Source organism: Scomber scombrus, chromosome 20 (genome assembly GCF_963691925.1).
Source record: "Scomber scombrus chromosome 20, fScoSco1.1, whole genome shotgun sequence".
In the NCBI taxonomy this organism is placed as follows: Eukaryota; Metazoa; Chordata; class Actinopteri; order Scombriformes; family Scombridae; genus Scomber; species Scomber scombrus.
Genome location: NC_084989.1, coordinates 13,683,204 through 13,709,626, shown reverse-complemented (window position 1 = coordinate 13,709,626; position 26,423 = coordinate 13,683,204). Strand labels below are relative to the sequence as shown.

The 26,423-nt window shown below is 42.4% G+C and overlaps 2 protein-coding genes across 8 annotated transcripts; one reads left to right on the top strand and one right to left on the bottom strand.

Annotated features, from left to right (window-relative positions):
- Window positions 1-134: 134 nt before the first annotated feature.
- On the top strand, window positions 135-6,228 carry mtfr1 (mitochondrial fission regulator 1). The gene is made up of 8 exons (XM_062441491.1): window positions 135-182; window positions 1,218-1,326; window positions 1,724-1,819; window positions 2,583-2,719; window positions 3,431-3,666; window positions 3,818-4,058; window positions 4,321-4,504; window positions 4,832-6,228. The coding sequence occupies exons 2-8, from the start codon at window positions 1,291-1,293 to the stop codon at window positions 4,877-4,879; spliced, it is 978 nt and encodes a 325-aa protein (XP_062297475.1). The 5' UTR covers window positions 135-182; window positions 1,218-1,290; the 3' UTR covers window positions 4,880-6,228.
- A 1,305-nt stretch (window positions 6,229-7,533) lies between these two features.
- Window positions 7,534-26,000, bottom strand: pde7a (phosphodiesterase 7A). Of its 7 annotated transcripts, none has more exons than XM_062441619.1 (12): window positions 24,956-26,000; window positions 14,781-14,841; window positions 11,779-11,868; window positions 10,935-11,092; window positions 10,763-10,826; window positions 9,750-9,946; window positions 9,481-9,612; window positions 9,263-9,354; window positions 8,942-9,086; window positions 8,738-8,834; window positions 8,485-8,565; window positions 7,534-8,374 (listed from the first exon to the last, which is right to left on the bottom strand). In XM_062441619.1, the coding sequence occupies exons 1-12, from the start codon at window positions 25,091-25,093 to the stop codon at window positions 8,103-8,105; spliced, it is 1,527 nt and encodes a 508-aa protein (XP_062297603.1). In that variant the 5' UTR covers window positions 25,094-26,000; the 3' UTR covers window positions 7,534-8,102. The 7 variants fall into 7 exon arrangements, with proteins under 7 accessions (XP_062297603.1, XP_062297604.1, XP_062297606.1 ...); XM_062441620.1 differs by having other exon boundaries at window positions 11,779-11,865; XM_062441622.1 differs by having other exon boundaries at window positions 25,629-26,000.
- Window positions 26,001-26,423: the final 423 nt, after the last annotated feature.

Here is a 26,423-nt window from a genome sequence, read left to right as displayed (position 1 = left end):
GTAGAATTGTGTTTCTTGATTCTGATTGGTGAAGCTGTCTGCCACTCACTATGCTCAGCCTATGGTGACGCACGATAGTCACAACCTATATATTGTAATCCCCATATTCCATGACTCTTCCCACCTCCTGCAGCCTGACAAGGTGGAAACATTTAGGAAGTTGTGAGCCACCGCTAGCCTCGGTAAGTCGGTTTCAAAGTCACTTTCACATCTGAACAGCTGTGTGTAACGTTAATATAACTTGTGACAATTTCTGTCGCACATCAGGGGCAGCTAACATTGTGCGCGTCTTCACCAAAATCCATATAAATGTCTCAGTGTTTGTGAAAAGTTTGCGGGGTTGAGTTTAGCCCGCTGTTAGTTAGCACTGGTTAGCCCAAACAGCCCGCTCAAGTTACGAGTCACCCGATTTTGGCGACTTTTCTCACGTTTCTTGGCGTCCTTACTCCTTACTCACTTAAAATTACAAAACACAGTATGGTAAGTTTATGGCAACTTTACTGCTACTGAAAATGATTTAGCTTAATTTTTTACTGTGTTCATATTTGTTTTTGTATTTTAAAGCTAACTTTAACTTCACATATAACTACGCAGTGTCAAAATGAAACTGTACTCTAATGTGTGTGTTTTTTTCTGCTGTGTATTCAGTGACACCGCTCACACAATGCTTTATTTTTGCCAAAATGCTGTTGCTGCTTTTGCCGTTGTCTCAGGAAAAATAGATGATGGAAAAAAGCTTCATTCCTTAAGCCAGGCAAACAATTAGGTTCAACCATGGGCTAGTTGTGTTTTATTTCTTTTATTCTATTATCCTTTATTTCTTTGTAGTAGATTTGTGAGGCTTCATTTCAGCACCATTCAAGGTGCCACCATGGTTTTAATGCCTCTCCTTGTGTGTTTTTATTTAATTATCTACAGTAATTTGTGAAATATTATGTAAACATTTTAATGTGAACCATGTAAGTGGAGAGTTCAGCTTTCAACACAGGGCGAAATATTTTTGCTGGACAGCTGGATTTGGCCCACAGGCCGCTATTTGCCTACCACTGCCTTAAGCTATAAAATACTGACAGCAATAAAATAATAGCTTTGGATGGCACGCCACTTTACTGAAGGGGCAAAAAGCTCTTCATGTACTTGTTATAATTATATAATATATTAGCCACCATATGGTGGCACAAACTGAATTTCTCAGTCTTGTGTTGTGTTTCCTTTAGATTGCTGTTTGGTGATGATGCCCTCAGTGTTTGGACGTGTATCCATTAGTCCTCGTGAAGGACCTCAACAGAAATGAGTAAAGACGATGCACAAATTGAAATGGACCTGGTATGTGGCAGTCTGTGCTGATTTCTGATCTGATTAGAGTTTGAACCACTACACATTTCATACACACTGTGCTCTGGACAAAATATAAATATAGGGCTGCAACAAAAAATTCTTTTCACTATCGATAAATTGGTCGATCGTTTACTTAATCAGTCGATTAATAGTTTAGATTTAGTAATAATCTAAAATGTTCTCTGTCATATATGAAAACAGCAAATCTTAACTTTTAAGAAGCTGGACTATCAAATATTTGGCTTTTTTTTCTGACAGAATCTATTATCCAAATAGTTGCTAATCAATAAATCAACTATTTGTTGCAGCTCTATACGGAAACTATTTTTACTAATGTATGATGTTATTTTTACGAATCATATTTGACATGAGTTTTGTTTTGCAGGCTTTTGGATCAAAGCCCTACGGGTCCTCCAGAAGTATTGTGAGGAGAATAGCTACAAGTCTTCCTCTTAAACCCTGCCCCAGGGTTCATTTTCAGGTGAGTAATGGCCTGCAGGATCATCTTTTAATTGTGTCGGTGTCATTTGACTTTGACAATGTTTTTTAAGATAATGACATGCTGTGTTTCTTCTAGTGCATATTTCTTTGAATTTGTTACGTACGATTTAACTCGGTATCCTCCTCTCTTTCTGCCTGTTTGCCTTTACTGTTAAAGTCACATACATGTGACAACAACTCACGTACCCTCTTCAACTTTTGTTTACATCTGCTTATCTGACTGTTTTCACTTATGAACCATAAACAGAGTAGATGAAGTCATTAGGGCAGTGATAGTTCCTTATTATCAGAGTACTGATAGTGTGTTTAGATTCAGAACAAATCAATGTGAAATATTTCAGCTCTGTGCATGTCTTTCCAGAAACTGTATTGCTTTTCTTTACCTTTCTGTCTCTTTCAACACTGCTTTCTCTTTTCTTCTTTTCTTCTGTCTCCAGCCACCCTCCCTCGCTATAAGGAATGCAGTATACCTGCTTTAGGTCAGTCTGTTGAGCAACCTGCGACAACACCATGCTGATAAAAGACCTACTGAGCTACCTGAACCTTTCATTAACAACCTGCCCCTCTCCCCATATCCTCCTTCTCAACCACCTTCATTTTTACTTAATTACTTCTCTTTATTAGTCTTTGAAGTGCAGTGTTGTAATGTGTGCTGGTGTGTTTTTTCCCCCCTGATGTGTTTCTTTTTATTTTAAGGTGTTTTAATCTTAATATTGTGCATGACTGTTCTCCTTCTCTGACAGCTCTATCCATACTCTGAGGATACTGGTGTCCTGATTAATTCCAGGAGGCAGAACGGTCTTGTAGCCTCTCTCGCTGATGTTTCCTGGATCGACCAGGACGACGAGGAGGATGATGAAGACCGCTTTGGTAGATTGAGGTGAGTGTGTCATAGAGATCCTCTATCTTCTAGAGGAGAATTAAAGTTGCACGGTTAAAATTGGAAATGTTGTTGTGTATAACACATTTTCTGTAAATTCAATGAATCTATTGGCGCTTTTCCACTATACAGTTCTAGCACTGCTCAACTCAACTCTGTCTTTTTTTACTTTCTGTGTAAAGGTTTCTGGTGAGGTTCCAAGCGAGCCGAGCCGAGCCGATACTAAAATGTGAAGTCAACAGACTGCCAGCCACTGATTGGTCAGAGTGTCGTCACTGGAAGAGTCATGATCCGCCATTTTTAAATACCGGCAACAGAGTTACAGTGATTCATTTCTCTTCTCTTGCTTTCTGTGTGACAAAAGCCACAGACCGAGCAGCAAGTACACCATCGCCTCCATGTCCTCCATTGTATGTGTTTGTGTCGCCTATAAAACGAAGTCACGGCAGTTTCGCATAGCCGTGCTATGACGACCCCGCCCACGTTGAGTAGGTACTATGAAGTAATGGAAAAGGTCGTTCCTGGTACCAAGCCGAGTATTGCTAGAACTGTATAATAGAAAAGCGCCACATCGTTTCATATTATGCTGTATCGTCACGTAATATATACATCGTAATATCACATGGCCCTTCTTACGTGTGTGCCTGTGATTCTGTCACTTATCGGTAATAATGATGATGATAATAATAATAATTGCCCTTTTTGAAACAGATCAGGGATCCAAGCAGGACTTGTGTTTCGATCCCACCAGCCTGACCCTCAGAGAAAACCCTTAACCCGCCAGAGGTCCTTACCAAGCCTGCATCAGGGGGCTCCTGACCCCCAGGGGCAGACGACTGTCAATGATGAGGCCATTCAGAAGATCAGCGCACTGGAGACTGAACTTGCCAAACTCAGAGCTCAGATAGCACAAATCGTACTGGCGCAGGAACAGAGCACACAGCCAGGTATTTAAGCTTCTTAAACAGGCTTCTCATGCTCAAACTTGTGAGAATTCTTTTTGTTATTATAATAATAATAGAGTACGTCCACTAGATGGCAGCAGAATGTCACATGTTATACAGGTGTAAGACTCTTATCTCCTTTGTTTCACCTCAGCTGCTACCACAGGGGCACCTCCTCTTGCCGCTCCCCCACCTCCTCCCCCACCCCCTCCACCACCACCACCACCACCACCCCTAGGTCTCCAGCGGACATTTTCAGCCATTGACTTGATAAAGGAGCGAAGAGGGAAGAAGACAGAAGGCCAGACTGTTTTAGAATCAAAGGTGGCAGAAATCCCCAACATGCTTGATGTTCTGAAAGACATAGGCAAAGTCAAGTTGCGATCTGTCAAAAGGTGGGCCTCTCCTTTATAGTAGTGATTGATTAAAGGACATTCATATACATTTTGAAGTGATCAAATGTGACCACTGATGTTTTTGAAGTCCAAAAGATGTTTTCCTCAGCTAATGGTGGATCTTTTACCTTATTGTATGTAATTCATTGTAACTGTTTTACCTACTTTTAATGTCTTTCCACTGACTTTAAAGCTGCCTCAAATTTAAACAGTAGTACAAGTTCACTAGTAAAAGCTCTTGTTGTCTGTTCCTTTTTTATAGTCGTCCAGGTGATGGTCAGGCCAAACTAAAGGCCAGCGATCCGACAGATGCTGCAATGCTCATCGCTGAGGCCCTGAAACGCAAGTTTGCCCATCGTTATCGACACGACAGTGGACAAGAAGACACAGATGATTTCAAACTCCCAGAAGTCCCAGAAGTGAAACCTCGAACCGAAACCCCTTTGGTGAGAGACGTTACTGTATTCATCATGCGTGTACAGGTTCTGATGTACAGCTAGAAAATGTATTTATAAATCCACAATTGAAAAAAACACCAAATAATACATTCTTAGTGGACGACTGTAAAAACTGTATTTAAAAAAAAAAAGAAGAAAAAAAAAGAATGTTGATGCTTTGATTATCATCTTTGGTAGACTGTATTTTTAGATATTTATCTGAAAAACATGATTTTAAAGGAGTAATTTCATCTTTGGAAACGTGTATGCAATGTTACTAATCTCAGCGGTCTGTAGGGTCTCATGTATTTGATTCTGTCTTTTGTGTTTTCACAGTTTGGGCAGCACATGTTGAAATCATCTGGAAGGAGGAAGTTGCCCTAAACAGCTGACTGTTCAGAACTTGAGGTTCTGTGGACACTTTAAAGTGCCTTATCCACTTTTTCCATATGAGCTGTTCATATGTGGAAGAAGGGATTCTGTCTGAACCAGAGAACAGGCCGCTCCCAGCATCAGTCATCTCATAGTGTTGCATCCGATGGTCATCCCGACCATCTATTTTTGCACTTTTATAACTAATATTAGCTTTCTGTTTTACAAACATGATTTATTTTTATTTAACTCATGTTCCTTCTCATCACGGTCCAGAATGAAAGCAACAGAGGCACACACGTGCACGTTTAAGCAATAGTAAGAAATATTATTAGTTTTGTTGTTCAGTCTTTGTTTAGGTTTGTTGCTCAGCTTTTATTTCCCACATCTGAGGGGTCTGTGAAAGCTGAAGTTGTTCTACCACTGAAGAAAGCTAGCACTTTCTTCATGGAATATTGTGCTGTATTGTTAATATATATGGGCTAATTTAAGATGACAATTTATTTATGTTGTGGTTAAGTAATCTTGATCTTAACACTAATTATGTCCTAGATTAATCCGTTATTAATTCAAGGTGTTCCCTTTCTTAAGTCATGTCCTAGTTACCTGTTTTGCCAGGGGTTATGTTTTTTATTGGTTCGGATACGTGAATTCTGATTTTATTTGACATTATTTATCTCTTCACTGCGGTCCAAGTTTAAAAGCCAAAGACATTCCAGTGGTGTTCTGAGAGATTCAGCCCTTCACTGCCAATTTTTACCTGTTGTGTCCTTTTTCCTTTTTTTTAATTCAAAGTTTGGAAGATGCTTAGATGGTGAGGAAAACAGATACTGTAGCTGTAAAGGAGAGTTCGTATTTCTAGGTCAACGTGTACGGGTACACATGCAATATATTGTTGTATCAGTACCTCCATATGATAAGATTAGCCTTTTATCACAGAACACTTAAACCTTTTGACGCAGTTAAGCATCATGACAAAAGAATGATTGCAGTCATGTTTATAAGAACAAATCTTGTGTCCTGCAGCCCTCACTGTTATCAGTCTCCTTAAGGTGCAATGCTTTCTTGCCAGTAATATCACGTTTTTATGCCTCAGTTTAAAAATGTGACACTAAACTTACTGACTCCGTCATGTGGAGTTTTAGGTTCGAAGTGACTGACACATCTGTCAATTCTGATCACTGTTAATGCCAGTGTAGTTGCTGCTTCAAGTCAACTGTTATTAGATTTTATAAGGGACAGTGGACTGTGTGTCAGTTATCAAGTGATTTAAATTTACTATTCAAAACTTTGTAGAAGAATTCATAAAAATGACTTAACTTGAATTGTCAAATCTCTAAATAAAAGTTTGTGTCCTGACATGCTCTGGTATATATTTGCAGCGGTTGAGTTAACTTCTAAAAGTCACCTGCAGTCATTAAATGGTTCCTGAATCGCTGGGATGGATCGAAGGTGAAGTAAAAATGACCCCACAGAGGTTAATTTCACTTGTAGTTCAGTGTGAAGTTAAACTTTGACTAATTTCACTGTGTGAAAGTCAAACAAACATTTGTCAACAACAGGTTTTTATTATTCAAATTGTGACTGCAACAGGCATGTATCAAAAGTCAATACAGCAAAGCCTTTACAAAATCTGGCTCGACACTTAAGTCTTCCCAAAAATGGCTGTCGCAACAAATTGTAAACAGTTTTATCAACAGTCTTACAGCACTTACAGCAAAATACAAATCAGCTAAAGTAAGAAAAGCACCTGTTATTTTTCAAAATGTCTTAAACACAAACACAATTTGTGCCACTATACATAGTCAAAGTAGACAAACCAAACACAAAGAAAATGGAATGTTCAAAGTCATACTTGACCATTTTTTTCCGTACAAAAGAGGAAAGAAAAAAAAAAGACAGCTGGAGTTGTTCCTCACAACAAAAAGGCAAAGGGATTGGACAGTGCATTCAAAGACAAGCACACCATGCACTTGATGGGGACAGGAGTTGGTTTGGTCACTTAGCATAGTTTGTGCATAGTTATAAGGCATCAATCGAGCAGTCCTTTTTAGGTTGCATGTGGCTGTGAGAGACATTCTGCGGAGAGGGAGAGTCTCCTTCAGTAGATCCTCGCCAATGAAAAAAACAACCTTGCATCGCCCGTGGTCACCCTCCCTCCTCCTCTCCCTCCCTCCCTCTCCCTCTTGATAAGAGACTGGCAAATCCCTGAGCGAGTCAAGTTGCGTGGAGTGGAGATTCAGGTGAGATGCATGTGCAGTGAGTAACTGATCTCCAGTCTGAGGGGCAGGGCGGGGGGAAAAGCTCTCCCATGATTTCAACCAGCACTGGAAACATCATCCAAAAGAAAAAAGGGCTAATTTCTGTAATACCTTCACAAGGTGTCATTTCATGGAGACGAAGCTGCACATCCAACACCATCGTTATTTTGGGAGTGCAAGAACACATCGTAGCACAGGTGGAGTTACTTATGGCATCTGGTGTGTTTGAGTAAGGTTCTGCTCATGGCTTAAACAGTGGGCATGACAGTTCACACAAAAGTGGTTCGTCACATCTGTGCTTCGAAGGCAAACCGTGAAGCCGATATGGTTCACTTCAGTTCAAAGAAAAAGAAAAGATGAGTAAACAGTCTTCGTAGAGGCAGCAAAAGGACTGGGCTTGTCACATTTTGTTTGTTTTTTTTATCATTTTGTCTTTACATGAGGAAGAATCTTCAATACAAATGCAACATGGCATTACTCTAAAGTCTCAGGAGGGTCTCATGTCTGAATACTCCAGTTGTCTCAGACAGTTCAGTTCAGATCATTCTTCAAAATCTTTGTTTTCAAATGGCACTTCAAAATACCAGAAAAATGTCTTCAGTTTTTATACTGCTTTCCCCTTAAGGTTCACCAACACAAAAAAGTGGTGTGTTCAGTCAGTAATGCCAAAACTACAGTGGACAAATAAATAAAAGAAAAGAAAATACAGCAGTAGCCAAATGAGGTATCTATGTATTGCTCTATGTCAAAAAAGAGGAATTAAAAATTAAATAAATTAAATAAAATCAGTGGTTTATCAAGATGGGAGGCAAAAGCAACAAAACATAAACAAAGTGTTAGGATCAGGTGAGGCAGCGGCAGGGCTGCAGGCTGTGGATGCCCCACCCGGTCCCCAGTGTGTGGTGAGACCCTGAGGCCGGGGGGCCGGGGGGCCAGGGGTCAGGAGGTCGAGGTGAAAGGGCACACGAGGAGTGTCAGGATTCTCTGCTTCCCTGAGGTATTTCTTTGGAGCTGGTCCCTCCTGCGCCGGTAGCTGTGTTATCATTTCTTCGGGCGGCGCCATCCTCGGCGTCGGTGCCGGCTGTGCTGGGCTCTGCTTCCTCGGAGACAGTGGTTTGTTCCTGCTGCAGGCCGCCCCAGCTGGCTTTGTTCAGCCCCATGTGACCCAGCATGGTCTGAGACAGACGCGTGTCGGAGAAACGGGCCCATTCTGCAAACAGCGGCTCCGCCACATATGACATGAAGCCTGGAGGGGGAGAAAAAAAGCAGCGAAGGCAGATTTGAGCTAAATATTAGACACAAGCGACAAATAAAAGAGTAACACAACAAATTATTGTAACAGTAACAGTTACGTACCTATTTGAATGTTGCCAACTGTGTTGTTCTCTCTATTACAAACTGGGCTGACTTCAAGTTTGTGCTTCTTCTCAATGTCTCCTGCAATATACAGTTAGTATATTATTATATGCCATTATGCTGAATATGATCTTTTAGAATTGAGTGGTTAGAAATAAGTTAACAGTGAACAAGGAAGAAAAACCTCATGATTGAAGAAAAAGGAATTGTGATGGGACAAAAAAAAGAAAAGAACAAAGAGACAAAAAGATACCTTGTTTGAAGAATTCCTCGGTCACTTTCTCACTCCACTGTTTGCTCAGCTCCCAGGGTCTGCAGGGGTTACAGATGTCCGCACACTTCAGAGCCATCTGTACAGAGTGGGAACAAAACAAAAGATGAACTCAGAGTTAGGCTGAGATGCAGAAGAGATGTGTCTGTGCGTGTTTGCGTGCGTATCGCAGAGGAGGTGGCCGACCTGCAGGATGAAGTGGCGGTGGCTGGCGCTGCTCAAGCACAGGTTCTCCTGGTCCAGGTGCAGACGAAACCTGGACAGGTAATCATTCTGTTTGCTGATGTCCGTGGCCAAGATTAAAGAGCCCAACTCCCTCTCCATGCTCAGCCTGAGGTGTGAGAAAATACCTTTATTTAGGGCGTTTAGTACAATCTCTGGCATCTGTGAGCGGTTTTCTGTATAAAACTATATAAAGTAGAATTTATTTGGAAATATGTTCAATTCCTGAAGGAATGTTTGCAGCAGAATTTGTTGCTCTCAGCGACATGTTGGTGTCAGACTGACCTGTCCTCAGCTGGCAGGTGGGAGAACAGCCCAGTCTCTCTGAGCAGCCCCACTGCCGACTTCCAGTGGTGGTTTTCCAGAACTGAGGTATTCTGTGTGTTGAAAAGTGGAAGTTGTGCACAGACACATGATTTTAATAAAATCAGATAATGTCTTCTGCTGCAGTTCATTCGTAAGTAAGTTCTGCCATGCTAAAGACCGGCTGTGTGTGTTCCTACCCTGTAGAGTGTAGCTAGATAGTGGTCAGTCTTGATGAGGAAAGGCTGGTTGACCCCAGGATGGTCCAGGTCATGAGTGGCAGCTGCTAGCAGTCCCAGTAGGATGTCATAGGAGGTCAGAGACCTAGCGAGCTATACTCGCAACAAGCCAAAAATACAGCCAGTTAGAAATGATGCACCTTCACTATGATGGCTGATGCAAATGACCGAATTCAACCAAAATGAGTTCAATCAGACCCAAAATAAAAACTCCTATCTGCATGTCTCACCATGGGTTCCTGCATGTAGCAGTACATGGCCTGTGTGACATCTGCAGCATGGACTGCATTGTGGTAGGGGTTGTTGCTGTGGTAGTCCTCCTGGACCATGACCAGGAACCTCCAGAGTTTGACCATGTCCAGCTGGAAGAGCTCCACGAGGCCATACTGGTTCAGCAGGTGGAAGGTCAGAGTGATCAGGCTGTTTCCTGAACAGGAAGACAATCAGAGTGAGCATTCTGCTTTCATTCGGTGTGTGTGTCTCTTTTTGCTTGTATTAAAAGAGAGAAACTTCACCATCAGACATAAATACTGTGTAAAATATCTGTTATGCTGGGGATTTTTTTAAGGTAATAATCTGGGCAAAGCCATGCCCCTTATACAAAACACAACATATCTTGTGGTTCGATCAAATTGTGATCCATTATATCTCTCATTTTACTCCATATACTGTTGAAAGCTGTTGCTCTCTGAGGTCTGATGCTTAAACATCATGTTTTGTTTTCTATAACCTGAGCATGACAAAAATGTACAGCTAAAATTGAATTAATTTAAGGTGGGTTAGTCCCTGATTAGGTCAAATGTGATTCAATTTTGGAGTCAGTCATTTTTTTTTAAAACCCATTTTTATTTCTTGGCTTTCAACCGTGCATGAGACTCTGCTCCTGTTTTAGTGCTTTATGGTTTGTTATTGTTTTTAATTTGTTTTAAAAACAATAAACAATTATTTTAGTATTCTTTTTTTGTTAATTGTTTTATGTTCCTGTGTTTTATCTATTTATGTACAGCACTTTGTTTCAGCTGTGGTTGTTTTAAAGTGCTATATAAATAAAGTTGAGTTGAGTTGAGAGTCAATCTTTATACAGTAAATCCTCTGTGTCGGCCATCCAACAGATGGCACCATTGTTAAAAAAATTGTATGTAAGGTTTGTTAAATGCTGGATTCTCCAGTCAACGCAGCATTACTTCAAGTTATAATCTCATTTAAAACTAATTCTAACTAGGATTGAACATATTTTACCTACCATTTGTCAACCTATCGAAGAGGAAAATGTCAAAATTCCAGTTCCCGACTTTCTCCAGCATGCACTACAAGATAAGGAAAACAGAAGCACAGAATTATGATTATTTCCCATCATAAAAACAGATGCCATGTAGTGTGATTATTTTATGATTGTATTAAGGTCATTGTCATACTCTGGCCTGTCCAGTGTAGTCTTCATCCAGGATGTGAAGGGGGATCTGCTGGGGGATTCCCCGCAGCAGGCGGGACGAGTGCAGGTACCTCTGGAAGCTGAGCAGTCTGTGGACCCTCCTTTCAGGGTCAGAGCCGGGTGACCCACAGCCCAGCCGTGCTGCACACACAGAGACACACACACGCACGAATAAATAACTGACCAAAAGTTGTCACCAGTTAAAAAATGAGCAACAATTTTTTTTCCGGAAATGTTTATTTCGGAAGATCATTAGGCTCGGAGAGTCGTGCGGGTCACACAAACTCTGTGGGGATCTGACACCAACACAGCGATATACAAACACTCGCTGCTGACACAGCCGCCCACTCATAAGCCTTTCGTCTGGGATCACACAGCAGACATGCTTTGTCAGTGGTCTCACACACACACGCACACATGCACACACACACGCACACAAAATGGCACTGTGTTTGAATAAACCGTGGCTGCAATCCGGAAACACGTCAGCATGAGGTAGGATTACTTTCGGGTTAAAATGTCAACACACACACACACAACTTCTTTGTAGGTGTTTGAGGATTTATAAAAAGGTTTCAGTGAGAACGAGAGGTGCTATTTTATCACACAACCTTTTACAGCTTTGATAAAGAGCCTCGCACAGGGTTTACACTAAGACACACCTTGGTCTTTATCGTCATGTGAAATACTGTACGAAAGCAAGCGCACAAATATCTGTCAATCTTGTGGAGAGGAACAAACTATGCGCAGAGTTTGATAATGCCTCTCGTTGTCAAGGAGACAGCGGAGAGTCAAGGAAAACCGGCCGGGATTCATACTGTACTCACCGTGAAGAGTTCGGAAGTCGATGCACAGGTACGGGTGGGAGCTTCTTCGTTCCGGTTCAAATCCAACCTGACTTCTCACTCTCACATCTCCTAGAAGAAATCAGCACTTATTTCCTCAAGACTCATGCTGATTGAAAAGAGGGGAGTCTGGATGTGCTAGGCCAAGTAGTATTTACATTTGTTTTTTTGATTATATACACTGGAATTGATCTTGCCACGAGTACGGATGTTACCCCAGGACAATAAACAGAGCACACAAATGATACGGTCACAAACATACGTGAAATCCAGTTTCATTTGATTAACTCACCAACACAGCCGAAATCCTGACTTTTGATCAAACCTTTGATCAGTCTCTGTGAAAAGCTGATACTGATACTAGTTTTCTGGCAATAGTCTAAGATAGATTAGTATTTGTGTTATGTTTGCTATATAAACTGTATTCTGTTGCTCATGTGTTTGTTACAGTCTTGCCTGATTGATCATTTGTGCTCATTTGTAACTTTTGCTTTGAAAAAAGTGCAAATCCATAAATAAATATTTATGTATTTGCTATCAAAGCCTCATGGGAGTTGAAGCTGTTCAATGCTAACACAATAATCAATCTTTGTTTTTTGTTAAAACAATGTGTTAAACTTTTCTAGCCAATACATAGGTGTATTTGTCTTCACTGTAGCTTAGAGTATGCACAGAAAAGCCCACCATCATGTTTCAACTTTTCACAAAGAACTACAGAATAAGTGAAAGTGGAGCAGGACTTTGGCTCCATGTCAACTTAAAACCCACCAATTTGGTACTCTCAACAAGGGAAAGATGTGACTTTGTAAATACTATTTGACCCAGACCTGATGTATCTTATGTTATCCATATGCGGGCACAGTCTCACTCACAAACACACACTCCCACATCCTCAAACAGAAGATTCAATAGACAAACAATGAGACAAGTCAGTCAAACAGCTGAGCATGCAATGCCATGTCAGGGACAGTCTGCTCTACTATTAGTACTCAGAGCCACTCGAAGTGGTCTATAGTCTGTCAATGACCGTTTTTATTAGTCAGGCAGAGGAACAGGGATAGGCTCCAGACTTGGGCCAGACAGACGGCGGCCGGCCTGCTTGTAGACTGTAGTCAGGAGCAGTGAGAGCGTAGTGAGGTGACAGGATGGTGCTATGACACTGATGCAGTAAATGCTAGTGTGTCGTTCCAGGCAACACTCTATATAGAGCAAGACTCAATGTGGCGTTATACTGATCAAGGTGCTAAACAGTGCAATGGTATGTTTCCAGCATGGCACTCCTGATTGTGTCGTATGTGCAGGAGAATTAAAAATCGAAGCAGTCACACAGGTGTGTTTCCCCCAACCAGCATGTTACTTACTTGCAAACAGCTGTTTGAATACTACACAAGTTCCTATCAAAATACCAAAAACTAAGAATTACAATTCAAGGCATAATAATGCTCAACAGTATTTTGAAAAGCTGTTTGTAAAGTTGTTGTTATGAATGTGGAGAGTGAAACCGTATCAGTGGCATTTCACGTGCAAAACATAAATTATGACCAGAAGAAAAACACAGTACAATTCATGCACTCAGTGAGCGTGAGTGAGTGAATGTGTGTGTATGTGTGTGTGTGTGTGTGTGTGCCCACAATTACTGTATATACATCTGTCACATCTGCAGATGCATGTGCTCGGGCTCTGCACGTGTGTGTGTGTGCTAGTGTGATTAGTGTGTTTTGAGAGTCACAGGGTCCATGTTTCCCCTGCGGTGCATTAGTGCTGGTGCTCTGGGGTGGATGTAGGTCATGTCATTATAACTGATGTGGCGAAAGCTCTGAGTCCTGCTATTTGAAAGCACATCAGCATTAACTTGGCAGACTGAACCCCGGCCCAGGCAAACACCAGTCTGCATTAGCGTGCCTCTCCTCACACTCAATTTAATATAAAATCTACAGAGACAGATGCTTTATGCCAATGACGTATGAGACTGCCATCATACTTAGCCAAGTAAAATGATTAAAAAGCTAAAGCTCCTTCAGTCAGCTCAATAAATTGCTGTTAGTGTGACTAGACGTGGCAGCAGTCGACTGAAGCTGGAAAGAAACAAAGTATAGAAATATCAAATGAAAAGCTGCACTAAACAGGATTTCAGCAAAGTCAGTGAGTAAGCCCTGAACGAAAAGTACAACATGGGCTCTAGTTTCGGTCTATCCTGCTGCTCACTCCCAGCAACCACTGTCATATCTGAAAATTAGGGCGGCAAGAGTTGCATGCAAAGGCAAATCTGTCTGTGCTAGACTGATGTAAGGGCTTCACCCAGGCTCTAATCACACCATTATCCCCAATAACCTTATTGATTAGTAAACCAAGGTTGATCTGGCTGCTTCCCAGGGTGCATTTGACTTGATCTGCCTCCCAGAGCTATGAGCCCTCTGCCCTCGATCCTCCAATCCATTTTCTAAACTGCTTATCTGTCCAGGGTCACTTAGGGCAGCGCTGGGCAAATGGACACAAACATGCAGTATGTGCACACAGACACGTGTACATAAAGACAAAAAATAAACCCTTTAGTCTTCTGTTTGGCGGTTTATATGAAATCCTGCACTCTAACAAATCTGATCAAACTTCAAAGAAACTGAATGCTACAGATACACACAACCTAAGCCTATTGTGATTGAGAGATTACCAAAAGGCCAGGGATTGAGTAGTCGTGCACTCTAGTGCTTCCCTTTCTCTTCATAATCTCTACAACCCTCTCTCCTATTTCTGTTCCATCCATTTCCCATCTCACTGCTTTTTAAGCCATTGTGTATTAAGAAATGGACATGATCATGGAGCAGATAAACCTACTGATGTCTGGAAAAGTGTGTGTATATGTGTGTGTGTGTGTGTGTGTGTGTGTGTGTGTGTGTGTATGTGTGTGTGTGTGTGTGAGTGTGTGAGTTTGTGAGTGTGCATGTAAGCTGATAATGTTTGTGCACGGACAGCAGGAAAACACTTACCTAGCATGCGAATGTACAGTGCTGTCTGGTCTGAGCTGTCGTAGGAGATGGCCCCACGTCTCTGAGAAAAACAGAAGGAAACATCATCAATAACTGTCTGAAGTGAACCAACACAATGTTGCAAAGTCACAGGTTGGTGGTTCTTATGCCTGAAATAGTGTATACACACAGCTTGATGACTGTAGGGTGGTGTAATGTTGCTACTGTTGGTTGTAATCCGCTGTGTGTGTGAGAGCGTGCACACTAACTGTTACACTGATAAACATGTTCCAGCTCCATATCATCAGCCTGATATGGCACTTACAGTGCTATCAGTCAAAGAAACCGACATGTTATATGGAGACACACACACACACTTTGGGCCCCATCCGAGAAGATTTTGGTTTAATTTTTTTTCTTCCCCCTAATAAAAGTATTGGTTGATTAAACATTCATGTGCAATTGTATATAATAAAAGAAACTTCCCTAATCAGGCACCAATAAGCAAATGCCATTTGAATTAATTTGGATAAGAATTTGAATGGACTTCAATGGAACTGACAGATGTGACTCACCAACCCATAGCAAGTCAACAGCAAAGTACTTATAAATTATGATAATTATTTATCAATTGTAAAACATTCTGGGTGGCAATGTGAAGTTTAACATTTTATGAATGACCTCCTTTGTTGCAAAATCAATCTGATGATCAACACAACATTACAGACAGCTGCGTCAAAGGAAGACTTGTTCAAAGGAATAGCAACAGGAAGTGTTGACTCGTCCGACCAAGTTTAGTGACCAGCAGATACCGAGAAAAGTTTCTCTAAATCTAGATTTAGACTTGTGAACATTGTGTGCTGAGAAAACACAAAAAGACAAAGGACTGGTTTGAATGCGTGGCTGCAGAACAGACTGAGCATGCCTTGTGAATATTGCACAAGAGTAAAAAGCAAGGTGAGAAATATTGTTACGTGCCTTACAGCTGTTTTATCTGTGTGACCAATATACAAAAAACACAAGTAATTTACTGCATTTATCATCTCTACTAACATTATAAACCAATTAAACAATGCCAACTCAAACAACTGGTCTCCAACAGGCTGCAACCGGTTGTTTCTTATCGGGAAAGGTTTTTTCAGGAGAGTATTAAACAGCTGCTATTCTCTACCTATTTTACAAGCCATTATTGAGCTATATACAGCGGCCTCTGCATCTACATCACGGGTTATAGTCACGGTTGATTAAGGCATAGAAAGGAAAGGATGTCGCTGCACAAATTTCTTCTGGTTTACCATTTTTACTGCTCATTCCATCTACCACTACGCATTTAATACAGTGAAAACTAAAGATGGCAGCTATTGTAGGCTGAGGCCTTCATTTCTGATAACACTATAACTGATTTTTAATACTTTAGAGACAATTCTGGGTCTAGATTTACACACAAATACATTGAATCAAATCATATTAAGTGAAATTGGTTCAGTGGTTCCTAAAATATTCACTGACAACATCAAACGTGTACTATTGAATAAGTCAAATGCTTTTACTGGCTCAAGATGCACTAAATGCTTCCCGGTGGTGCAACAAAGCCCCTTGACGCATGCACTCCAAACCTGGTTTTCAAGCACCAACAATAAACCCAAAAAATATTTTCTTAAGGTTTCTGGAGCCACAGTTTCCACTAATTGACTGTGAAAAAAAAATGGTTCTCTTTTCTTTTAACTAGGGAGCTATCATTGAGGGTACAGGATGCCGAAATATGCACAAGGATTCCAGCAAACAAAGCAGCTGAGATGCATTTTTACTTGTGTCTGCAACACCTCTAGTGCAAACAGTATTCTCTGCAGGAGGCAGCTGCAGCAGCAGAGTCACTAGCGCAATGGTAGTTGTAGCAGGTATGACTGTGGTAACTGCATATTTGCTCTGTTGACAGACAGCTGCTCTAGGCTACAGTGAGTTATTGGCTCACCTCTCTATGCACTCCTCACATCCTGGCCCCCCTCCAGGCCGACTGCGCACTCTCCCTCCCGGGGCTACCCTCGTGTAGGATTACCCATCCCACAGGGAGCCTGCATGACTGGCCAGTTGGCTCACTGACTCACCGCTGCACTGATGGACTGGCTGATTGTGTAGTAGGATGAACTGTGTAAGAAATGATAGGCCGACTGACTAAATGATTAACCGAGGGGGTGAACAGATTTTAACCTTGACCGCTCTTCACTGGATCTGCAAAGCTCACCATACCTCTGTCTTGCAAAGATAACCAAGACGTGTTCAAACTATGCCTCCATACTTTCTCAAAATACTGGGAAACCATTTCTGTAAAGCTAAAAATGTAAACAAACTGGTGAAAATGTAGCCTGGGTTTAATCATAGTCTGATACTACAGAGGCTGACACAGAGGACAATGATGGAGCTGATCTACATCTATATTTTGGGACCGTTTAATGACAACCATCAGTTGGTCACACCACAAACAAAAACACACGCAAACATAAATGTACATGCTTGTATACTCATTACTTCATATCCAAAGGATTAGTGCGAGTCTCCTTCAAACACACACACACACATACACACCTGACACCGTCTGTCCTCTGAGCTCATGACACCAACCAATACAAAGCTAATATTTTACCGGCTAGCAAACAGCTTGACTAAGGGTGGGTAATCTGCAAAGCTGTATTTTAGTGTCAACAGGCCTCTCTGTTTACACACAGCACCGGTGGTTAGTGTGAGCATTATAGATTGTGTGTATGTATGTGTGTGTGTGTGTATACGCTAGTGTGTATAATGGCGTTGGTATCGGTTGTAACATGCGTGGGAACTGTATAATGCTGGCTCTAGGGCTGGGAATGGAAGAGTGACCAGCCCTGCCAACACTTGCCCAAACAAACCTTTTGGCCAGAGCTTGCTGCAAACACACACACAGGGCCAGCCCCCAGTTGGCACTTAAGTGGACACTGGCATGTGCTCCCTTGTGAGCTGGTAAGAAGGAGGCTGCAGTGCAAACACTTTGTCAATGTCACATTCCCAATGTGAACGGAGGGGAAAGTCACGTTTTACCCTTGAAATGGCCGACCCCACAACACACACACACACACACACACACACACACACACACACACACACACACACACACACACACACACACACACACACACACACACACACACACACACACACACACACACACACACACACACACACACACACACACACACACACACACACACACCACGCCTTGCAATGCCAACACACACAAAACCATACACCCGTGGTCCTGTCACGGTCCGACATTCATGAGCTTGAGCTCCTTTGTAAGCTCTGTGCTTTTGGCATTTATGCTTCACAGCTGAGGGTGATGAGAAATAAGGGAGAGAGAGATGCAGGATGTCAAAGGCAGGACTTGAACTCCAAGCCTCAGACGCATGCTTCTTTTATTAACGAATACATTTGATAGATTTGAGATCGCAAGTTTGGTTTTTGAATACGCATGTTGATTTCAGCTGCCTGACTGATCTTAAGATGTCTCTCTGTCTGTGTCTCCTATTGCGTCTTTAGAGGAGGGCGTCACTACATTTTTATCGTGGCTTAACGGAGTCCCTTATCTGCACTGTGCTGATGTCATAGCGAACTGACTAGCTCAACGTGTGCGTTTTATGCGGGAAACAAGGAAGAACTCGACAAAACCTTCCATTGGCCAGCTGCTGGAAGGGTTTTATAATGAAGTACCAGCAGTAGGTTTGACTTGGTCACTACTAACACCTTGTCTCGTTCTGGATATGGATCAGGGAATTTTTTCAATCTGTGGATCATGTGTACATTTTGTGAGATAGAACTGAAAGAAGCAAAGCGGTGAACTGATCAGACAAAAAAGTGCGGGCATGGCACCCAGCTGAGTTAAATCTCCCCCATCCAACTTAAAACATGGGTGGTTCTGTGCCGATATCACAGGTACTGATCACGGCTGCACCAAGGTGTGGCGCAGCAAAGGCATCTGACTTAATGGAAATCTGCCAGTTGGCTGAAGAAAGACACAGATAGTATCGGATTGTCAACGGCTTAATTGGGATTTTGAAGTCCGGATTTGCATGTATAGATCATTCCCACGTTGTCAGTTTCCAAGAGTCAAAATTTAAAACAATGGCGCAAACTTTAGGATGGCGGGTTGGAGCTGAGCCGGGATGAGCAAGGGTCAATATTGACTATAGCTGATTGTGGCTAAGACACATGTTAATCAAGCAAACACACTCCATCAAGCCTTAGAAACTGTTATTTTATTATTATGATTATTCCACTAGATCTATTTTGTCGGTCTCCATGGTGCCAGCGTCTAAAGGATATTAGAGATATTAGGGCTGATGGGACTTTTGCTTTGGCTTCACTGCTGAGCCATGCTGGTTGCCATTTGACCCACAGCCGCTGGCATCAAACATAGCAGTATTAAAAATGTCTTCCAATCTGTCGGCCCAGGACGTTTAATCACTCTAGACTATTTTTAGTGAAAATAAGTCACATTACTACACAATCAAGTACCTACACATACCGTAAACTATTTTGCCAACTGGATTTTATAAAGCTACCGGTGGAGGTGAGCAACTTACTCAAACCAACTCTAAATGAACTCAACATATTTCAAACAAAATTATCCTGGGCACATTTTACAGGAAAAATATTGGATTCAACGCCAAATTAGATTCAACCAAACTTATAGAAATGCTTTGAACAGCCACTATAAAATAATATTAAACTAGTTAACAATGTCACAGATTGGTTTTCGTGCCAAACATATGGAAATGTGTCATCTACTCAGGTTACCAACTGTACACCTGGATTTGCAGTCAGTTGGTGTTTGCCTGCAACAGCCTGAGAACAAGCTGAATTCAGTTTTGTTTGGACTTTACTGCTAGCATAACAGTCTGCTCATTGTGCTGCCTGCAATTGCATTTCAGCTCGTTTACATACGGCTCCGTTTCTTATCTCAGCTTAGTTGCTCTGCCTGGGGATACGGCACTCAGGTTTCTGAGGTCAGGGGGGGTCACGTGATGTCAATACCTCTGGCTGTGTGAGTAACCCCCTGGCAAATTCTGCCAGTAAAGGTGTACTGGAGATGTGCTTTTTGTCCCAGTTTACAACTACCTTATTGTTATGGTGATGTTTGCCCAAAGCAAACAGACTATGGTAGTGTGTGTGTGTGTGTGTGTGTGTGTGTGTGTGTGTGTGTGTGTGTGTGTGTGTGTGTGTGTGTGTGTGTGTGTGTGTGTGTGTGTGTGTGTGTGTGTGTGTGTGTGTGTGTGTGTGTGTGTGTGTGTGTGTGTGTGTGTGTGTGTGTGTTTAAAATCAAAAAAGGTGCTGGCTGAGTTGAAGGAACTCAAATTTACAACAGCTCAGTGGCTATTTCAAACATGCTCACTTGTCATCACAGCATAAAAACCTGCCCTTATCACGTCATTAGTTTTAGTTTTAAAATAGGGTTTTAGCCGTGGACAGGCCTATTGCACAGTAAGTCAGTTGGGGCCAAGCAAATGAGGAAGCCAGCGGTATTCCTATAAACTGACATATCAGAAACAAAGCACACACGCACCATACACACACACACGTAAATTCCCGAGATAAAAGTGGCTGGACTGCACACGGTTTCATAAACTGAAAGCTTCCTTCTGAGTTATGACCTCTCGCAGCGCTCTGATGTGTGGGACGACACATTCCAGTTACTGAGTGCTAGGCCGTAAACGCGGACAGATTTTGGAGTGAGCATGTGCGTGTGTGTGTTTGTGCTCAAGCCGCATACACAAAAGCCCTAGATGGAGTCTACCTGTTGTGAGGGTGTTTTAGGAGAACGCTGCTCACTCTGACACACTCCAGCTGCAGTGCGTTTCTGAGAGAGGGCTGCTGGTTTGAGGAGGAGAGGCCCAGGCTGAATTGATGAGGCCTCTGGCGGTGAATGACAGAGCAGTGTTGTCACCAGAGAACAAAACAGCAGGCATGCTGAGCAGCAACATATCTACAACTGATGTCTTTTTTTTTTTTTTTTTTAAACTGGCGGGTAGAGTGTCATAAAATGATTTAAGTGCTTGAAGGGGCCTTGTATAAACTTGCTTTTTGTAGTGTTTTATGAAACAAGTACAGTAAAGGGATGGGGGAAGGGGGAGACGTTCTTCATATTCTCACAGGCTGTCTACCCTGCACAGGAATTTCATTCATTTCAAACATCATCCCCAGGCTCTAATTGCTTCTCTGGGCCAGCTTAATGCTTCCCCCTCCTCCCCTGGAAGTCTTAACCTTCTAAAGAAGGCAAACAAACCCCAGGTATCTAACCAGAGCACCTATCAACTATTTGGGGATTCAAACTGAGACAAAATGATAAATAAACCCTTCCTCCCTGTATAGGCTCATCTCGTGCCTATAGGGCAACAGTTAATATGATTAATATTCAGCCAGAGCAGCTGGCCCCTGACATAGCGTCCGTTAGCATGTTGATGTGCAGAGCCACATTCTCACGGCCGATTGCACTCGACACTGCAGCACAAAAACAAAATGGTCATGTGATAAGAGGGGCCCCTTACAGAGAGAGACAGACATGCGGAGAAAGAGAGAGAGAGAGAGTGCTTATGTTTAAATGAAGACAGGATGTGAGGTTTGACTGCTGTTTATTTACCAAATAATACACATCCTCGCTTAAAAAAAAAAAAAAAAAAAAAAAAAAGTAAACAGTATCCTGGATTCCAGCTCATTCACAAAAAACTAACTTTGGCAGCACAAGGGTTAAAGATTTTGAGAAAGGTTGTGAAACACTGGGCTGAGAGTCTGAACGGCTCCTTCAGCATTCTTACCACATCCTGAAACAACGATGGCACAGTGCAGAAAAAAACAAAAAACCCTTATCGGTTCAGTTAAAATCAACAAAGTAACTCCCTCTGAAAGGAGCACTGTAGTGAAACATCCACAGTGCGGATGAAACAATCAGCGCTATCTGCTGCTCTTACGCACAGGCCTCAGCCACAGGCATCCTCTCCTGTGCCTAAACACCACAAATGAAAAAGAAGTCAATCCAGGGTCAGCAGCCAACATACTCTTGATGATATCTCTGACTATGATATGATGGACTTAACTCACAGCAGATCAGCGTTTTCCGTCTAAGGCTGCCTTCTTCGCATTATCACCAAATCCACGTGACTGCCTCATCATCAATACCATGCATCTGTTTATTGATTCTTGTATCTCTGCTAGAATTTTTTCTCCCTGTTTTGAAAAAGCTGTCAATTACACAGCCTTGTCAGAGCCATGTGACTGTGCCTGAGTGTGTTGCTGCTACCAAATCATGAAAGGCAGCCACATGGCAAGAAAACTTTGACTCAGTTCCTGACATGTGCAACATCTCCGTCATAGGTGTAGTAATACAAATCTACCTTTATCTCCAAATTCATGCTTGTTTTGTGGTTTAGATGGGAACCACATGACTCTTTGTTGTGTCCTACTCCCGGTCCTTTCATTCTGCACCAATCTAATCTGTCACTGTCCTGTGTTTACCCTTCACTCCACAGAAGCGTGAGGTGATCGAAATGCATCACAATACATGCAAACTCTAAAATCATCTTCCCCTCACTTTTAGGATTTAATCAACAAGCAGCCAACATGCATTGTCACGAAGACAATAGAAGCATTGTAATAGATAAATGAGCCCATTTATTTCATGTCGGTGCCGTTTTCAACGCCTCTTCAACAGCATATTTACACCCAATCACAAGCATTCCACGACCACAGAGTGACATATTCTTCTAAGACTCGGTCGTCTCTTCGACCCTACTTCGTCCTCTGTTTATAAGAGGAAATGTCTTCATCTGCGAGGGGAGGTGGCGGGGGGCGGGGGGTTGGGTAGAAAGAAAGAGGGAGCTTGTGAGTGAGCGGAACAAGATAGCCAGAGAAAGAAGAGAGACTGAGACTCTGGCCATCTGTGAGTCTGGCTGTGAGCCAAACCACTGCCCACAGAGCCCAGGCACATGCCTAACTGCCTCTTTCTGCAATGGTAGTCCAGCCCTGCTTCCACAAACAACAGGCCTGTGGAACCACACACAAAAACACAGCCGCCACCAAGGACAAATGCACCCTTATGGTCATAAATAAGGCCCGAAACACAATATTTGTAGATGTGTAATTGCTCTGCGACAAAGGCTGAGTGACACTGCTGTGTATGCCGTACATGCATGTTCGCCCAATTCTGCCAATGTTCAACAAGAAAAGAAAAAAGACAAAAGACTATGTCAGCAGGTCTTTATGTTGAATTGCCGAATCCCCCTCTGTCACCGTTTAGTTTTTGCACGAAGCATTAAAGTGTTTCTAAACCATAAATGCATGATTTGACAGTGTCTCCACACAAAAAAATCACATGTAGATCATTATTGTTTCACTGGAAATGCACTTAACACTAGAAAAGTGCAGTGCTTATTGCAAATTACCCCTTTTTTCACAACAGACGAGGACAATAACAGCACACCTCACACCTGCTGATTGAAAATGAACTCCGACCCACTTGAGAAATTAACTGGTGGACCTAACCAAGGGGCAGAGTAGCTTTACACTTGAGTTCGAATGGTAAGGACAGGCATTTTGGCATTATGCTTAAGCGGGTTTTCTCCTGAGCTTTTTGGGATGTCTACAGGGATCATTGGGTTTCAGGCCTGAGAAAGACAGATCAGTCACATTGGACTGCTTCAGAACAACTCCAGGTCCTTGGATAAGTTTTATAATTCTTCCCAACTAAAGCAAATCCAGTGGTAGGATAATGGCTACAACTCTAGCGTAAATGAACGGATAGAAAAATGGACGAATGGTCAGTAGAATCTTGTCCAGCCAGCTTATGCTGCTACATTTCATGCAACACTAATAACCGAGCAAAGAAAGACTGGGGGATAGGCAACACTGAGGGGCCTTTGATAGCCTAGGCTATGCATTAGTCCAGTCTGTGATGGTGTTGTTAGGTTCAAAGCGGACACACATGGGTGGTTATGTGGAGCAGGGTCCTGCACAAAGCCCTAATGGACAGCCCATTGAAGAGGGTGCTCACCATGTCAAAAACAGTGACTTAATGCTCATTTAATATGTTGGGAGGTGCCAATGCAATGCTGTGGGAATTTCTGTTCATGAGCAACTAGAGGGACGTGACCCATAGAGAGCAGAATACACCCTGCTACTTTTGTGCAAAACTACTGTGCAAAACTACTACCAGCAATATGCTTTTTGGGAAGTGGATTTTTAAAAGTATAACACTGTGGGGAATATGTTTATTGAATCATGCAAGTCATGAGTCAATAAACTAATTCCCCACACTTTTTTCTGAACTTTTTCCTGAGGTTGCAGACACACGTGTTACAGTTAGTAAAACAAACGTTCTGAACAAAGGCCTGGTTGATAGTACACTACACACACCACTCCACACAATGCTTGGCTAATACATTGGAGATGCAGTGTACTAGCGTGCCAGTGTTTTTCTGTTTTACACGAGAGTCAAACAGAACGTGACCCCACAACATGAAGATTGTTGTTGTGGCCTACCTTTTTTCTTTTCTTTTCTTTCACCGCAGAGCAGAAATATTGAGGCAGGCGTTATCAGAGGCGCATTTCCAAGAGTTCAAGACTCTGAGAAGGCAGGAAGTTCAAGTATGACTCAATAATTTATGTTTCTTCTTTCAATATGTCAATGTTTATGTTAACACAAATAACAGCGTGGCACGTTCCTTCTGGCAAATGCAGCAAGTCCCAAGAGTAAACTGATATACTTTAAACATCACACTGTCAGCGCTGGCTAAACTGTAAGCCAACAGGGCCTTTATCTGTGGGCAACATTCACAAATGCAAAGTGGCTTCAGGGAGATGGCTTGTCTGTGTGTGTGTGTGTGTGTGTGTGTGTGTGTGTGTGTGTGTGTGTGTGTGTGTGTGTGTGTGTGTGTGTGTGTGTGTGTGTGTGTAGGTCTAAAGAGATAAGAAAATGTGTGTGCGTTTGTGTGTGTGTGTTGGGGCCTAGATATCCAACAACCACCTGCAAGATTCCTGTGGATTATTCATATATTTGTTAAAAGGGTGCTGCTTTTAAAGGCCTGTGTGATTCTATAAGCCAAACCCACTGTGACTGAATGTGAAGATTATTATTAGTGGAGTTTTTTTGTGTGTTTTTTGTTGTTGTAATGATTTACCTGTGACAGCTGTCTCGGATCAGGAGCCCCGAAGAGGGAAGAGCTGGAGCTGAAACTAATGGCTCCCCTCCGGCTGAGGACATGCTTGGGAACCGGCCTGTCTAGAGGCAAAACCGGCAGCTGATAACATACTTCCATTGAATAGTCAGGGCTGGATCCGGATCAAAAATATAAAATAATAATAATCAATGGGGAAAAAAGACAAATGCAATGCGAAAATATATGACTGGTGAGTTAGGAAATCTCTCAAAGCCGGAAAAAATCTTTCAATATTGTGGAAACGAGCTGCAATCAAGCTGTAAAGTATTTCTGTTCATTATGAGCGACTTAAAACTTGTCAAGATCGCCTTCATTGATGCTGCGTCTTCTCTACCTCCACCGTTTTACCTCCTTTGGTGTCATTCTCTGTCTGTGTGTGTGTGTGAGGGGGGGTAAATGTTCATGCTGCTGTTGCATTTGCTCCTTTCCTTCTCATTTTACTCAAATCCGGGCCCACGGACGACGAGATCTCCTTCTTGCCATTTTCTGGGTCTCTATGAAAGCGCTTCCTCATTTTCACGGCAGAGAAAAAGGTCCTCTCGTTTGCGTTTCGTGGCGCTCGCCGATCCGCATATCCCCAAATGAAAACAAAAGGCACGACCACTTCCAAAAAAATGTCATCAACATATCATACCGTATGCAACACCCGGCGGATGAAGAAGGAGAGGGAGAAAGGAGGAGAAGAAGTGAGGCAGCTCCAGGATGTGAGACTGTTTTGTCAGCCGCTTGCAGGGAGGGGGGGAGGAAGGTTTTCTCTCATTCAGACTCGCACCGGTGTCGAAATTTAATCAACATGTAGGGCTTTTCCGTCTTTTTTCTACAAGCTGCATGATGAAGGAGCTGTTGTCTAATTCGCCGCTGAAGCACAAAGTGTCTGGCTCAGAGAGGGAAACCCCGACGTTCATCTCAACCCGACTGGCTTCACAGGCGACACAATGTCACGTCACACGACCTAAAAAAACGACAAAATAACACCTTCAAGCGCGTCTATTTCCCTGTTACTACCTATTTATCGTCCTAAACATTAGCCTACTGTAAGGTTTTAAAGCACACACCACCTGCCAGAGATGGTGCTGTTGGAGAGAGCTAAAAAAAACGCCCTTGTCTAAGTTTGACCAATAGGAGCGAGGAAGCTGTTGCTACCTCTACGCTGATTGGACAGAATTTCTTGCGTGGTATGAAACGACAGTTGTGATTGGCTATCAGGGCGATCCCAAGACCTATATGAGCAGTCGTTAGCAGACGGCGTGGACTTTCTCAAGGGTATTCCTCCACAACGGGGCTTGCCCTGCAGCGGTCCACATCATTGCCTGCGATTACCTTCATCTCATGACTCATACTACTTGGGAGCTGAGACTCACCGGGAGTTTGAAATGCAGCCTGTGAAATACAGTTAAATGTTGCAGCTCTGTCAGGCACAGGCAATTTC

Coding starts and splice junctions, on each gene's coding strand:
- mtfr1 (XM_062441491.1), top strand. CDS start 1,291: ATGAGTAAAGACGATGCACAAATTGAAATGGACCTG. Junction 1,820..2,582: donor GCCCCAGGGTTCATTTTCAG/GTGAGTAATGGC, acceptor CTTCTCTGACAG/CTCTATCCATACTCTGAGGA. Junction 4,505..4,831: donor CTCGAACCGAAACCCCTTTG/GTGAGAGACGTT, acceptor GTGTTTTCACAG/TTTGGGCAGCACATGTTGAA.
- pde7a (XM_062441619.1), bottom strand. CDS start 25,093: ATGGAAGTATGTTATCAGCTGCCGGTTTTGCCTCTAGACAGGCCGGTT. Junction 14,842..24,955: donor ATCCGAGACAGCTGTCACAG/GTAAATCATTAC, acceptor TGTTTTTCTCAG/AGACGTGGGGCCATCTCCTA. Junction 9,355..9,480: donor ATCTAGCTACACTCTACAGG/GTAGGAACACAC, acceptor TTCAACACACAG/AATACCTCAGTTCTGGAAAA.